Raw genomic sequence first — 16,134 nt, 5'->3', positions numbered from 1 at the left:
CTTCTTTGACTGGGTGACGAGGAAGATGGATGTTGGGGAGTCCCTGGACATCGTATACCTGGACTTCAGTAAAGCATTCGATAGCGTACCACACCGCAGGTTGCTGAGCAAGATGAGTTCTTTAGGATTGGGCGACACATTGACGAAATGGGTTGGGAACTGGCTTGGAGGTAGGCTTCAGAGGGTAGTGGTAAACGGCACCCCCTCCGAAATGACGGAGGTAATCAGTGGAGTGCCGCAGGACTCGGTCTTGGGCCCAATCCTGTTCAACATCTTTATAAGGGACTTGGCAGAAGGGCTTCGGGGTAAAATAACATTATTCGCCGATGATGCCAAACTAAGTAATGTAGTGGGTAAATGCACAATAGATGATGTTTCAATGCCCGACAACATGATGCACGACCTACTCCTACTTGAGCGCTGGTCTAGGTCCTGGCAACTCAGCTTCAATGCCAAAAAATGCAAAGTCATGCACCTGGGCAGCCATAATCCATGCAAGACTTACACCCTTAATGGCGAGATCCTAACAAGAACTGAAGCAGAACAAGACTTAGGGGTGATCGTCAGTGAGAACATGAAGACTGCCAATCAAGTGGAGCAAGCTTCATCCAAGGCAAGGCAAATCATAGGTTGCATACGCAGGAGTTTCGTCAGCCGTAAGCCTGAAGTCATTATGCCATTGTATAGATCCATGGTGAGGTCCCACCTGGAATACTGTGTGCAATTCTGGAGGCCGCATTACCGTAAGGATGTGCTGAGACTGGAGTCGGTCCAGAGAATGGCCACCCGGATGGTCTCGGGACTCAAGGATCTCCAGTACGAGGAACGGCTGGATAAGTTGCAGCTGTACTCACTCGAGGAATGCAGAGAGAGGGGTGACATGATTGAGACATTCAAGTATCTCAAGGGCCGCATCGAGGTGGAAGACGACATCTTCTTTTTCAAGGGTCCCACGGCAACAAGGGGGCATCCAAGGAAATTCAGGGGCGGGAAACTGCACGGAGACACCAGGAAATTCTTTTTCACTGAAAGGGTGGTTGTTTGCTGGAATAGTCTTCCACTTCAGGTTATTGAGGCCAGCAGCGTGCCTAATTTTAAGGCCAAATGGGATAGACACGTGGGATCTATTCACAGAGAAAGGTAAGGGAGGGTCATTGGGGTGGGCAGACTAGATGGGTCATGGCCCTTATCTGCCGTCTATTTCTATGTTTCTATGTAACAGAGGACCCGAAAGCGGTATCTTTCCTGGCTGCTACGTCTACCCTATAAAACCTGGTGAAGGTATGAAGGGCAGACCATGTAGCTGCTCTACAGATCTCTCTGAACAACACAGCCCTAGTCTCTGCCCATGAGATAGCCACACCTCTAGTGGGGTGAAATTTTGCAGCCTTCTCGAACAACTTCTAGGACCCAACAATTTGTGCCAATCTAAGTTCAGACCGACCTCAAAAACTGCCATGTTCCAGGCCCTGAGCTGGCCAGGTCTACTCGGGCAAGGCCATAGCACTGGCCATCAGGTCAACCAGACCTTTTCCAAAGAGCATCTGCCCCTGAAATGGAAGCCTGCTCAGTGTGGCTTTAGAAGCTAAATCTCCTGCCCACTGTTTGATCCAGAGCATTTGCCGAGCAGAGATAGCATAGGCTGACACTTTGCTCATAACTCCAATATCAAAAAGAGTGTCCGCTACATAATTCACACCAGAAAGAAACATTTGGAGATCCTTGCCATCCTCAGACTCCGAGACAGTCAGGTACGGCACGCATCTGCCACAAAAGAAGCAGCTGCTGCCACCTTGATACCTAGAGCCAAAACATAGTAACATAGTAGATGATGGCAGATAAAGACCCGAATGGTCCATCCAGTCTGCCCAACCTGATTCAATTTAAAATTTTTTTTTTTTCTTCTTAGCTATTTCTGGGCGAGAATCCAAAGCTTTACCCGGTACTGTGCTTGGGTTCCAACTGCCGAAATCTCTGTTAAGACTTACTCCAGCCCATCTACACCCTCCCAGCCATTGAAGCCCTCCCCTGCCCATCCTCCTCCAAACGGCCATGCACAGACACAGACCGTACAAGTCTGCCCTGTAACTGGCCTAGTTCAATCTTTAATATTATTTTCTGATTCTAAATCTTCTGTGTTCATCCCACGCTTCTTTGAACTCAGTCACAGTTTTACTCTCCACCACCTCTCTCGGGAGCGCATTCCAGGCATCCACCACCCTCTCCGTAAAGTAGAATTTCCTAACATTGCCCCTGAATCTACCACCCCTCAACCTCAAATTATGTCCTCTGGTTTTACCATTTTCCTTTCTCTGGAAAAGATTTTGTTCTACGTTAATACCCTTTAAGTATTTGAACGTCTGAATCATATCTCCCCTGTCTCTCCTTTCCTCTAGGGTATACATATTCAGGGCTTCCAGTCTCTCCTCATACGTCTTCTGGCGCAAGCCTCCTATCATTTTCGTCGCCCTCCTCTGGACCGCCTCAAGTCTTCTTACGTCTTTCGCCAGATACGGTCTCCAAAACTGAACACAATACTCCAAGTGGGGCCTCACCAATGACCTGAGGATCACATCCACTCTCAGGTCCTGATTATCCTTTAACATCACACCACCTTCACTAGGCAAGGAGGCCCATTTAGCGACTTGCGCCACTAGCGAATCCACCTTCGGCTGAATAAACAGCTACTGGAAATCCAGAGCTATTGGGTAAAATCTTACCATAGCCTTAGACACCCGCAGGGACCCATCTGGCAACTCCCAGTGGTCCTTGATCAGATTTGTGATGTCCGGATGCAAGGGAAAGCACACTGTCAGAGCCACAGAGCTCTTAGACAAGGGAGCTGGGAGAATGTCCAGCTTCAATTCTCTCAGTGAGGCAGAAATAATATCCAAGCACACGGAGGCTTTGAAAAAAACAGTGCACTATGGGATCTTCCCCCTGGTCCAGGGCCACTGCCACTCTCATTCAAAGAGCCTGACTCTGCCAACGAAACTACATCCTGGGCCAACAGGACCCTCAGCAGATCAAATAGGTGTTCCACATGAGGATCATAAAATCCAGGTTGAAGCCTTGTACTGGGTAGGGAGTCTTAGCCAATGCAAATTTGGAGGGCTCTGGAAAGGGTCTCTTCCCTTGGGAACACACCTCCTGCAGATTCCCAGCCCTGGAGGAGGCCGAGTCCAAGGCAGCTGCCCCTCCCCCCAAGTGCTCTGCCACGTGCGGGACATGGACACTCCTCAGTTGGCCATCCAGTGCAAACCTGGTGTGGTATAGAGGTAGGAAGGTCTGAGGGGGTCCATCCCTGTTGATTTTAAGCAAAATTGAAGGGTTTTGAGGCAGGTGGAGGCTTTAGGGGAAAAAAAGATCATTTAAAATCCAAGATGGCCACCGACACAGGGAAAGGGGTTTTAGAAGAGGGGGACCTAGGCTCTGGCTGCAGAAACCTTCAAATTCAACTTTTAAAGAACCCCCCCCCCCCCACCGCCTGAATTTTTCCATAGGCTTCAACAGCCTTAACTCACTGTGCCATGTGGTGCCTTCCTGCTTCAGAATAGTATTTCAGCTGGATTCAAAGGAGAAAAAATCTGCCTCTGATCGCTGGACGAACCAGGTCTTCTGACTACCAGTTGGATGGAGGTCGGACTGAACTTCAACCCTTGGAAAACCATGCTGTAAAAGGGGGGAGGACCAGCCGAGTCAGAAAGGAGCTCAAACAGCCTGTACTCAAGCTCCTGACTGAATTAAGGATGCAAGCAGCTACACAGCGGATGGTCCCTGAGCTATAAAAATACTAGCAGGCTGGCTAGCTAGGAGTTCCCAAGGGGCTGATCTTGCTAGCAGCAGACTTCCATCGTGCAAGTCTGCGTCTTCTCCCAGGCAGAGGTCCACCAAGTCCAGAGAACACAGAAAAATACCTGAAAATAATACTGCAGAGCAGATCAAAAACTACTCCTGAACAACTTGCTTACAGAAAACAAACTGAGGGGGCAAGAGCAACTCCCTGTGAAGGAAGTGGAGTTGGAAAACATTGAGTTTTCTGCAAGCAACTTGCTAGTTCAGATATAAGACCCTAGCTTTCAGGACCACTAGACACATTGTCCTAGAAGGCATAGCTAGGTTTACAAACCCCGTAGCTGCCTCACAAAGCCTCAAGGTCCTGAAATGCTGCAGCAAACAGCAAGGGAGACAAGAAAAATGTGCAGCAAAACCATACTCGCGGCCAACCTGGAGATTCAGGAAGCACAATAGGCCCACAAGGAGCCCGCATCTCATGCAGCTCCTAGTGAAAAGGGCAAGAGAGCCCCAGAACTGCTCAGTTCCCAATATTTTTTTTGTGCCGGGAAAAAAATCCCACATTGTTGAAGAGACCAGGATTCTATTCAAAACGAGCTTCTGATTTGAGCTGCATATAGGTGGCTCCTTCAGCAGAGTGAGAACAAAAGGATGTGGCCCCAAACTGAGCCGCACCATACAAACTGGCCCGGATTAGAGCCAACCAAGAGAAAGGAAGCACAGTTAGCTGGAGATTTTTCTTTAATTGCAGAATGCCTCAGCAAAACAAGTCAGCCCCAGAGCACCACCCAGCAAACCCAATAAGGAGAAGAACAGAAGTTAAACAGGCCCACCGCCGCCACTTAGGGAATCCTCCCCAGACAGATTCTCAACCAATAAAAGTCCCAAACCGGGCCACAAGGAGAGGGAAGAAAATGGCCACAATAGAAATAGCATTCTAAAAAATAACCATACAGTAAATGGATCTCAGACTCAAGGCCAAGCTTGACTGAAAAAGGAGCCTGCACCCCCCTCCCCCCCATACTAATCCCATACCAGCAACGCAATGGGCAAAACAAAAACACAGACCTTACCTACAGCAATATAGGAAAACCTTGCAGGATAGGAGACACAAATGTCAGTGTCACCACCAGCTCACTCTGGAACCAGCTGTGACTGATGCAGTCTCCCAACTTTTTTTTTAATTTCTAAGAGTTGGAGGAATCAAGAGTACATGAAAACCTGTGGCCCAAATTTGAATTGATATGTTAGTTATAAAGGGAAATAAATATTGGATAGGCTAGGAGCTAGGCTAAAAAGAGAAAAAAAAAATCTCAAAGAATAAAATATCACATTTTATAATTAACATCCTACCCTGACTGCCTTCAATACACCAGATATTGGATCTTCTTCCACAAGAGCATTGACTTTCTGTCCAACTTGTAAGGGTCCTTTGCCAATCACATCATCACTAGTGAAGCAGATCTGATCATTGATCATTCCATAATCAACACAGAACCTGGTCACCACTCCATGTACATTCTTTAACTTTGCATCATCTAAAGAAAAACAGGAAAAAAAAAAAAAGTATAGTTACAATGTGAAAAAAAAAAAATCTTAGAATACAAACCCAGCAAGGAAAATAATCCATTCTCAAGTTTTATTTTCTGTTTAAAAGTGTTCTGCCAGCAATAGATCTTGGTTTGATATGGCAAAGCTTCTTACCTGTAGCAAGTGCTCTCCAAGAACAGAAGACAGAATATTCTCACAGCTGGGCATCATCATCTGATGGAGCCTGGCACGGAATTAAAATATACTAGTAGCATTGCACCATGCATGAACAGGTGTAATCCCACCAAATGCATGAGCAAGGGTCCCTCAGCTCTATAAAATAGCTGATAGAATAGAACTCCAAGTGGTGGGAGTGTATGTGTGAATATTCAGCTTGCTGTCCTCAGAGAGCACCTACCATAGGTAAGTAAATTCTCCGAGGACAAGGTGGCCTATTCTCACAGAAGGAATCCCCAGCTCTCAGAAATTCAAGGCTAGGACAATAGGGACACGGAATACTGAAGCCTGTTCAGCAATCAACCTGAAAAATGTACTAATGTGGAGATGAAGCCTGTAACGGAACAAAATATGGGTCAAGAGGGGGTTGAGTTAGATTCTCGACACTGAATAAATTCTGCAGGACTACCTGACTGAACTGGCTGTCATGTCAGGAGTTCTGTTCAAGACAGTAATGCGATATGAATGTGTGAACAAATGACAATGTCGCAGCTTTACAAATCTTCTCTATGGAGGCTGATCTCAAGTGGGCTAAGGACATCACCATGGCTCCAACATTATGAGCCTTGACCATCACCCCCAAGAGTCAGCTCCGGAACCTTCCTCCAGCCTTTGACCTCCTTCCAATCTAACTTCCGGTTTCGCCACAAATTACAATGGAAGGAAGGACTCAGCCGTCTTCGTCTTTTCTCTTTCCATCTTTTAGGACCCTATAAGACCCCTGAGGAAGGCATTTTTATTTTGCGAAAACCCAGCCCATTTGGTTTTTATCTTGTAGGTCATTTGTGAGTGTGGATTGTTTTAACATTATCGTTTTTAAGTTATGTGAATGCTTATTAAACTACAAACTGGTATATCCGATCTTCTGTTCCACAATCTTTTTATTGTTTTGCTGCTTCATTTCCTTTGTGGAACCTTTTGATGCTGTTTTGTCCCATTTGTAACAGCCTTTGCACCATCACTCTGACTTTGGCAGCCTTCTCCAATCTTCCTGCCAGAGCATCCAATAATAGGTCCCTGAGTGGGCAATAAAATTTGAGATTGTAGCCCTCTCAAATTATGTCCAGCACCCACTGGTCAGAAGAAATCTACACTCAAGTCTCCCAGAACTCTGGAAGTCTCCCTCCTATGCAGGTGAGCTCAGAGGCTGACCTGGAATCATTGGGACTTCTTAGAATAGGTTGCTGAGTGTCACCCAGCTGTCTGAGCTCTCCTGGAGCTACCAAAACTTTGTCTAGATCAGGGGTGGCAAACTCAAGCACAAGGGGCCAAAATCCAAAACACAGGTTAAGAGTGATGGGAGGTGGAGCATGAAAACAAAAGCGTGGGCTCTATACAACCCATTGTGGCTAATGAGGGTTTTTACCTGCTGGTCAAGACTACCAGTCCTGTTGCACAAGAATAAAAATTCAGTTGTGTGACTACACTATTGAAAGATAGGGGAGTGTGTGGTGCAGTGGTTAAAGCTACCCTGAGGTTGTGGGTTCAAACCCATGCTGCTCCTTGTAACCCTGGGTAAGTCACTTAATCTCCCATTGCCCCAGATACATTATATAGATTGTGAGCCCACTGGGACAGACTGGAAAAAATGCTCGAGTACCTGAATAAATTCACGAAAACCATTCTGAGCTCCCCTGGGATAACAGTACAGAAAACTGAATTTTTATTAAAAATGTAAATCTACGATACACATACCTGAAAGCTAACATATTCCAGTCGATAAAACTCAAACCACTGCCCTTTTTGCCTACCTCTTATCCGGACTTTGCATTCCCATCATGTTGGTCCTAGCTTCTCTTTTCTGCTTTCTCATCTGTGTTCTGCTAGTTTTCTTTGTAATGTCTAAGCTCCATTTGCCTCTCTGCTCTCTTGTTCCATTCCTTCACATCACCTGTCTATAACATACTGATCTTTCCCTTTCATCTCTCCCCCTTTTTTTCTACCTTATCCACTCAAGTTTCACCCTGTCACCCTTCTTTTCCATCTCCTCTTCTCATGCCCTAGCTCTCTTATTTATCATCTGAACCCCTCCCCCCCAGCCTCCTATTCAGATATGTTGCTGAAGTCTCCCTGGCACTTTCCTTCTGTTTGGTTTCACCTTCCACCCCCCTCCCTGTTTCTGCCTTGGTAGAATGTGGCAGAAGTAATGTTCCAGGCGGGCCTCAGGCCACCTATCTGAATTACTGCTGCTGCACCAGCAAGACCCTAAAAAAAAAAAAAAAAAATGCCCTTTAAAAGGCAAAGCAAGAAGATGAGGGGCAGTGAGGAGATGTCAGACCATGGTGGGGGAGAAGAAATACCAAAACACTGGACCCAAAGCAGCTGCCTCATTTGCTCTCCTCCTCAACCTAACATCAGCCCTGCTGCAAAGTATGCAGAGCACATTGTTCTTGTTTAAATAAGAGTAACATAAAATCAAGTTTTATTTATATACAGTACTGTTATACACCTGGTATTGGATTAGGTTAACAGAATTAGCTGGAGAATTAACAGAACTAGCAGATAACACGAGCAGTGATCTAAAGGCCTTTTCTTTTCTTTTTTTTTTGGGGGGGGCAGGGGCTGATTGTTTTTCAATAACAGCTCTACTGTATTGTGGAGCCAGCAAGACTGGTATGCCATTTCAGTGACATGAGGGTAAAACCAGAATCGGTTGGGCTTTTCCCCAGGATTTTTGTTTTAAACTTTTCTCTTTCACGTGTAGAAGAAGTGAGGCCTGAACCTCTGTGTGTAGAGTAGGCCAACTGAACTTCACAGCCAATGTGATCTATGTCCCACTGACCTATGTTTATTGTAAAAAAAAAAAAAAAAAAAACCAACACAAAAAAAACCACCCAAACACTCAACAAACACTTTTGTTCCGATCAAACGTAAGCGACTTAAAACAGGAAGAATTAAAAAAGAAAACCTTAGCAGTAAACAGCCAGCTGTTTATAGTTACTTAAAAATGTCTTAGATCTTATACGACAGCTGATAATTGCTTCATTTAAGGATTTATTTTATTTTGCTCTTGCAGTTGGGTCCTTGCCCTGTAGTTCTATTCTTCTTGATTGGTTGAGTTTGAGATTCTATGTTGGGAGGGCATAGGCTATTATAGGGGTGAAGTGAAAAAAATAATTTTTATTGGCATTTTCTTTGCAGAATAGTTAAGGGGCCCATGGACTAAAGTCAGCGGGCCGTTGCTTCGACTAATCAAGGCCCAAAGACAACGCACATTTGCTACATGAACAGAAATTGGCGTACCTATTTGTACAATAAGTTTTTGATAGAACATTGATATATCCATCCGTCTACTTCTCAGACTCTGCCCAGAAATAACAATCTACCCAGAAGTACCTTGCATAGGTCTTGCCTCTGCCTCGTCATTCTCTTGCCGCCGCCAGAGGAACCCGAGCGCTTTAGAAAATAGAACGAGCATGGTTGCTTTACAGCCGGCAGAAAAGTCGACTCTAAGAGCACGCGCCAGCAACACACTCCGCACTACCAACTGCGCGCCGAGCAACAGAAACGTCAGGAGAAACTCCACCCACTCTGCGTGACCACGTATGACTCAAGACCCTCCCCCCCCCACCTTTTCTTGGAAAATATCTCTCAACTCTTAGCGACGTTTCCTTTGAGCTGCGCACCATTTTTGAAGCTTTCCCATATCTCCACCTCCCACTGCCAGCCAAGACCTGCTGCTTCTGCTTTTCTAGATAAAAAGCGGAAGCGGCACAACGAGCTATAGTCACCGCGGGGGTGGACTCTTCACATGGTTGTAATACAGCTTATTATTTGAAATCATAGGGAGGTGCAGAGTAGAGAATGACAGGGGGACAAATTTTCCTGTCCCCCCCCCCCATGAGTTTTGTCGCTGTCCTTGCCCCTGACCCATTCCTGTAAGCTCTACTTTAACTGCACAAGACTTGAACACTTATTTTTAAAGTGTTTGAGGCTTGTGCAGATGAGGACAGAGCTTGCAGGAATGGGGCAGGGACAGGAAAAGAACTCTCCAGGACGGGAAAATTAATTCCTGCGGGAATTGGGAAAAATTGATCCTGTGTCATTCTCTAGTGCAGAGTCTCCTATAGGAGGCTATAAAGTGGTGACTCGTCCCAAAGCTGGATATATCTGGTGAGAGATAACCACAGAAGGGGCCTAAGGCTACTGGGCCGATTCCGGTTGGCCCAGGCAACTCAGGCCCCACCTGTGGGCGGGTTTGAGGTGCCTGGGCCAATCAGGCCCTAAGGCCCGCCATTCGACGGATGGCGGGTCGGACGGATGGACGGGCTTGGGACCCGTCCGTCCAACTTTTTTATAGGTACGGGGGGTCAGCAGGGAGTCACAGGGTCGGCGGGCGGCCCCTGCCTGTATCATAGTCCGGGGGGGGGGGGGGAATCGCCTGGGCCAGGATGGCTTGGGCTCCCTCCTGGCCCGATCGTAGTCGGTGGGGTGGGGGGTCGCTGGGGCAGGAGGGCATGGGCTCCCTCCTGGCCCAATCATTGTCGGGGTGGGGTGTTGGCAGTCGCCGGGCCAGGAGGGCTTAGGCTCCCTCCTGGCCCGAATGTTGCTGGGGTGGGTGGGATTCTGTAACTGGTGTTCTTTTTGACAGACACTGGTTACAGAATCCAGCTTTTAGGCGAAGGACTGGCCCCTCCTTCACCTAAAAGCCCTTGTTTTGGGCGTTTGGGACTTAGGCTTTTTTTGGTTGATTATATGGTGTAAGTTTAGACGTAGTGATGGTCTGGGCGTTTAAACAGCTGAACGTAGAGGCAGGCCATTATAAAAAAAAAAACTCCTTTTGGATGTTTTTTTTGATAATGGACATTTTCCCTGCTTCTACTTTCAACGTTTAGGGCCTTAGGCCAAAAGGGAACTTAGACGTTTTTTTTTATTATGCCCCTCCATATGTCTCCTTCCTTATTTTATTGCACTATGGTAATTTTGATTACTTTGCTGTACTTCTAGTAATGGCTAGTTTCTTTTGTTGTAATCCTCATTAGTAAATGTGGACTGTAAGCATATATATATATATATACAGTAATACCAGCTTTCCATATAGCTTTACTGCTGAATATATGAGAATGCTTTAACCTCTCCTTTTACAAAGCCGTACTGCGGATTTTAGCGCTGGCTGCAGTGGTAATTCTATGAGTGTCGGTGCTGTTACCCTGCGGCCGGCGCTAAAAACTGTGCTACGGTTTTATAAAAGGGGCCGGGGGGGGGGGGGGAGTATAAATACCACAGTCAGCATTCCAAAGGTTACAAACAATATTCAGGCAGTGCTGATCACTGATGTGTACTGAAGAACAGGGCTTTTCTATTCAACACACAGAGATAACGGGCAGGGCTTGCTTAAGTTTCAAATCAGTATTGCATCAGGTCCTGCAATGTGGGAAGTTTCCTAGCCTCAAATGTGTTTCAATGTGGTTACAAAAGATTTCTGTAGTGCTTGTAGCTGTATGAAGAAAGATAAATCTGAGGATCCTGCAAACCCCGCAGCCATTCTCTATGCATTCCTGTAGTTTTTGCCTCTCAGTAAGCGGACAGAAAAGGGGTGTTAGCACACCTGGAGCAATATTCTATTACTTCCCACAAAATATTGTTTGTAGTTTGTTCAAATAGTTTTTGTCCTTTAGTCTGAGGAAGCTACTTCTGAGAATGTTTACCTAAAACTTTCTTGGGAATCATGAACCTTGTTAATTTATGAGCAAATCCACAGAATTTTTATATGTAAAATAATTGTAGAAAAATGCTGCCCTTGCTGCTAGCATAAGGATCTTCACCTAAGATTTCACTGCAAGTCTTTCTCAGAAATTACTGCAGAAATTGTATAATTTCAGCAAGCATATGTTGAATGTGTCTTGACCATAAAATTGGAGATTGTATCACTAAGTCATGTAGTAGTTTGGTCTACACTGCTAAAGAAATTTTATCATTTTAACCTTTTGCTCTTTGGTAACTTTTAACGATCAATGCAATATCATCTTCACCCAGTCATCATTTAGTTTTCTCCCTTCATTAAAATTCAGAAGGCATTCCCTTCTTTCCCTGGCTTAACTGCAGTCTTTGCTGTGCTTTTGTCCTTCTCATGAATAGATGTTGTTGAACGCCAGAGTAGAAGCAAACTTTTCAAAGCCAGCAGGCATCAAGGAGTACGGAGAACACCAAAAGGTCTGCAGGCACTGCTGCTCAGAAGACTGGCTCCAACTGACAATTTCTCAGCGTTAAGGTATGTAAAAAAAGTTTTACTGTTCAGGGATATTCATCATGCCGCAAAACATAAAAAGGTAAAGCAAGGGTAGAGAAAGTAATCAAGAACCAGAAGTTTCTTTAATATTTTGGAAGTGAGTGATGCTGGCTGCTATGTTGACACCCCAAAAATGTATAATATTTTAAGGGCTATAGAAAGAAATCGCTCAAAGGGGGTCTCTTCTAGCTTGTTTATTTATTCATTTTGTTTTACTCTGAAGGAATTAGCTATTGTAATAACATTTAGAATAACTTTTTATCACAGGCCGTGATAGTGAAAGCTCCGATGCTCAGAGAATTCCTATGAGTGTCGGAGCTTTTACTGGCGCAGCCTGCGATAAGAACCCTAACACGGCTTTGTAAAAAGGGGGTGGGGGGTCGGTTTAAATATGATTTTTTTGTAATACATTTCTGCAAAAAGAATTTTCCGTAGGACACAGGCAGTTCTTTCTTCAAACTTTGGAAGAAAACAGTGCTATTCTATAATTAATTTGAAAACAACATCTTTTTTTTGTCTATAGGTATAATCTGTATTACTGGATGCAGACCTGATGGCAGCTGTCTAATTTTTAAACTCTCCAGAGAACTGCTGCTAATTTTCTAATATTTTGGCATAATCCTGATGTCTGTAAACTTTTAACATTCCTGCATTTAATGAAAACATATATAGTATAAAAAAATATGATAAAAGCAGGTTCAGATGTGAACTGTAAATTCCTCCTGACCATATATACAAAAGAATGCATTACTTCTTATTCTTTATAAAATCAGAAATTAATAATTAGCTGCTAAAAACATTATTACTATGTGGGTTGCAACTATTTTTTTTATTTTATTTAGAGCTTTTCCAACTTATGTGTTTGAAGCACTATGACTAGGGAAGAGGTTTATAGAGAAGAATTTAATTATGACAGAATTCCAACCCTGGAGCACGGAAGACAGGAAAATGGGACTTATGACCATGATGTAAAAGCCAGTGACCTCCACCTTCCTGACAAGTTCCACTCTTGTTTTAACTATAGAACATGGATTTTTTCTTTATTGATGGGGGTAAGTATTTTAATTGTGACACCATTCTTCAAGTGACATGTAAACTTTTTTCTGCAAAAGGAACATCTTAGTTGTGACTATACAGAACTGTTGAAAGAGAATAAAGGTGAGCTTTGTTGCCTGTAAATAGGACCTCAGTTTTTCTGAAAATAAGCTCTCTCTTGATCTGCATATTGTATAGAGCAGTGGTTCCCAACCCTGTCCTGGAGGACCCTCAGGCCAGTCGGATTTTCAGGATAGCCCTAATGAATATGCATGGAGCAGATTTGCATGCCTGGCACCTCCATTATATGCAGATCTCTCTCATGCATATTCATTATCCCAGGACAAACTGGCAGCTTATTCTCACATATGGGTGATGTCATCAGCGGAGCCCGGATGCGGAAGCTCGCAAGCAGACTTGCTTGAAGAAACTCGAAGTTTCGAGTCGACCGCACCGCGCATGCGCGAGTGCCTTCCCGCCCAGCGTAGGGCACATCTCCTCAGTTCTCAGTTTTCCGCGGAGCCGAGAAGTCCATCTTTGACTCTGCGTTTAACTTCGTTACTTCGTGCCTTCTCTGAACCGCGATTTGTATTTTTTTCTTCATGAATCGCTGTTCTTCTTTTATTTCTAGTTTAAAAAAAAAAAATTTTCAATCTTCCGTCCGTTTGCTGGGGCAGGCCGCTCGGCCACAGCCCAAGGGCTTCGATCTTGCGGCGGCTATTTTTCCTTCTATGTCCCGGCCTGTCACGGGCTTCAAGAAGTGTAGCCAGTGCCAGCATGCGATTTCCCTTACGGACCCACACCGTCGGTGCCTCAAGTGCCTTGGGCCGGAACATCACCCGAAGTCATGCGAGCGCTGTACTACTCTTCAACCTCGAGCCCTTAAGTGTCGTCATCTTTTGGTGGAGAAACTGTTCGGGATGGATTCTTCCTCCGGTCCCTCGACATCGAAGGCGCCCTTGGCCTCACCTTTGACTGAGACTCCTCCTGACCTTTGACTGAGACTCCTCCTGCTTCTACTGCTTCCACCTCGAGCCTCATCAGACCTTCGTCGTTTGCAGCGGCTCTCTCTTCAACGACACCTGCTGTATCTTCCCCTGTTTCCTCAGGTCAGAAAGTTCCAGCGGTGGTGCTTAAAGTGCCTAAGACTTCCAAGTCGAAGCACATTTACACTGCATCGGTGGAACCTCCAGCCAAAGCAGGTGGTCTGGTTTCAGATGTGGATCCATCCTTGCCGGCTTCTTTCCAGACCATGTTGGAGAAGCAATTCATTCAGTTCCTTACTAATATGGGACAGAAGTTTCTTCCTCTCATCCAGCCTGGGCATTCAGCAGACTTCCATGAGGTCGAGCCACTTCCTTTGCCTCAGTCTGAGCTTACACACTCTTTGCAGGGAGCAGAGTCTCTGCGAGTGTCTGGCGTGGCATCCAAGCACATGAAGCAAGGAGCAGAATCTTTGCAAGTGCCTCGGCAGGAATCCTCACACTCTATACAAGGAGCAGAGTCTTTGGGAGTATATCGAGGTTCCTCCATCAAGCCTCTGGAGCTTCGATCTACAGCCTCCAGTCCTATCCATTCTTTGGTGGCATCGGCTGTTTCTGTCTCCGAAGCGAAGTCTCCTCGATCTTCAAGATCTGCTTCCAAGCACCGTTCTCACCGACGATCAAGGCCTTCATCGAGGCATACTTCCAGGCATAGTCCTTCTTCTAAAGAACGTCCCTCTTCAACTAAGCCTCGCTCTACTCCTACTTTGACTAGACCGCCGACTCCTCGCTCGAGGTCTCTACTTCTGAACCTCGAGGATGCAGCGGTTTCGATTGCTTCGTCCAAGTCTCCATATTCTTTTGATGCCTTTTTTCCTGCCGAAGCTTCATCTTCGACCCAGGCTGCCTTGACGTCCTCGAGTCCTTCTCGAGGCAAAGCATTGGTGGATCAGCTATCTTTCTCATCTTTATCAGTTGACTTGGATCTTCTATTAGATGCTGGTTCCAGATACTCTAAGGAGTTCCTCGAAGTCATGCATCTCCCTCAACCTCCAGCAGAGTCACTTAAGCTTCCTCTTCACAAGCTTTTGTCTCAGACTTTTGGTCAATGCCTGGAGACCCCTTATACCATACCGGCTGTTCCAGGCAAATTGGACTCTAGGTATAAAACTGTACATCGCAAAGGGTTTGACAACTCACAGTTATCTCATCAGTCCCTGCTGGTCGAGTCCTCCTTGAAGATGGCCCTTCCTTCCAAGGTTTATGCCACCGTCCCTCCTGGAAGGGAAGGGAAAACTATGGACAAATTCGGACGTCACATCTATCAAAATGCCACGATGTCCTCTAAAGTCCTCAATTATAATTTTCATTTTATTACTTATTTTGAGTTCCTCATTTCTCTATTACCAAAATTCTTGACTTATTTGGATACTCAAAAGCACTTTGAATTTCAAGAAGTCCTTGCTTCTTTATTACAACTCCGATTACATGTCCTCCAGTCATCTTATGATGCCTTCGAGTTGTCTGCCCGGGCAGCTGCTTGCTCTGTAGCCATGCGTCGCCTTGCCTGGCTTCGTACCATTGACATGGACCCTAATCTTCAGGATCGCTTAGCTATTATTCCTTGTGCAGGCAATGACCTCTTTGATGAATCTATTGAGGCAGCCACCAAGAAATTGAACATGAAAAATCCTTTGCTTCTATTGTCAGACCTAAGCCAAAGCCAACTCCTGCCAAACCTACACGCCCTGCTCCTATCTATCAACGGCGTTTTGCTCCGAGGACGGCTCCTTACAATTGCCCTCTTAAAAAACAGCAGCCTCAGAAGCAACAAAAACCTCAACCTTCTGCTGCACCTAAGGGTACTGTCAGAGCGATCCTCAAGGCTCTCAACGCTTTCCAACATCTTCTTCACGACCAGGTAGTCCTCATTCAGATGGACAACCAAGTCGCCATGTATTATATCAACAAACAGGGAGGGACGGGATCTGCCTTCCTTTGTCAAGAAGCTCTGAAGATTTGGGACTAGGCAATCCGCCACAACACCTTCCTCAAAGCTGTCTATATCCAAGGGGCGAAAAATTGCTTGGCGGACAACTTGAGTCGTCTTCTGCAACCTCACGAATGGACACTATTCCTCGCCTCTTCATCACATTTTTTCACAGTGGGGAACATCTCAGATAGACCTCTTTGCAGTTCCCCACAACTACAAACTGCCTCAGTTCTGCTCCAGGATATACTCTCCTCATCGCCTCGAGGCAGATGCTTTTCTCCTGAAATGGACGAATCTCTTTCTCTATGCATTCCCTCGCATTCTCAAAACTC

General features: G+C 45.5%; 2 protein-coding genes across 5 annotated transcripts in view; one reads left to right on the top strand and one right to left on the bottom strand.

Moving 5' to 3' along the window:
- Positions 1-9,102, bottom strand: part of MOV10L1 (Mov10 like RISC complex RNA helicase 1) — a 140,764-nt gene extending 131,662 nt beyond the window's left edge. For all 3 annotated transcript variants that reach the window (XM_033957609.1, XM_033957608.1, XM_033957610.1), the window contains exons 1-2: positions 8,899-9,102; positions 5,149-5,333 (exon numbers count right to left, since the gene is read on the bottom strand). In XM_033957609.1, coding sequence (XP_033813500.1) covers positions 5,149-5,333; positions 8,899-8,980 — 267 coding nt within the window. In that variant the 5' untranslated portion in view covers positions 8,981-9,102. The remainder of the gene's footprint in view (positions 1-5,148; positions 5,334-8,898) is intronic.
- A 696-nt stretch (positions 9,103-9,798) lies between these two features.
- The window catches only part of MLC1 (modulator of VRAC current 1), a 63,741-nt gene continuing 57,405 nt past the window's right edge, over positions 9,799-16,134 (top strand). Inside the window, exons 1-3 of one of the 2 annotated variants that reach the window (XM_033959020.1) lie at positions 9,799-9,862; positions 11,641-11,773; positions 12,634-12,843. In XM_033959020.1, the coding sequence (XP_033814911.1) occupies positions 12,664-12,843 (180 nt within the window). In that variant the 5' untranslated portion in view covers positions 9,799-9,862; positions 11,641-11,773; positions 12,634-12,663. Of the gene's footprint in view, positions 9,863-11,012; positions 11,080-11,640; positions 11,774-12,633; positions 12,844-16,134 lie in introns of those variants that run through there. The other variant, XM_033959021.1, reaches the window with a different exon arrangement.

The sequence above is a fragment of the Geotrypetes seraphini genome, chromosome 9, assembly GCF_902459505.1.
Source record: "Geotrypetes seraphini chromosome 9, aGeoSer1.1, whole genome shotgun sequence".
Taxonomy (NCBI): Eukaryota; Metazoa; Chordata; class Amphibia; order Gymnophiona; family Dermophiidae; genus Geotrypetes; species Geotrypetes seraphini.
The sequence above is the reverse complement of the archived record's forward strand: the minus strand, read 5'-3'. Positions and strand labels throughout refer to the sequence as shown.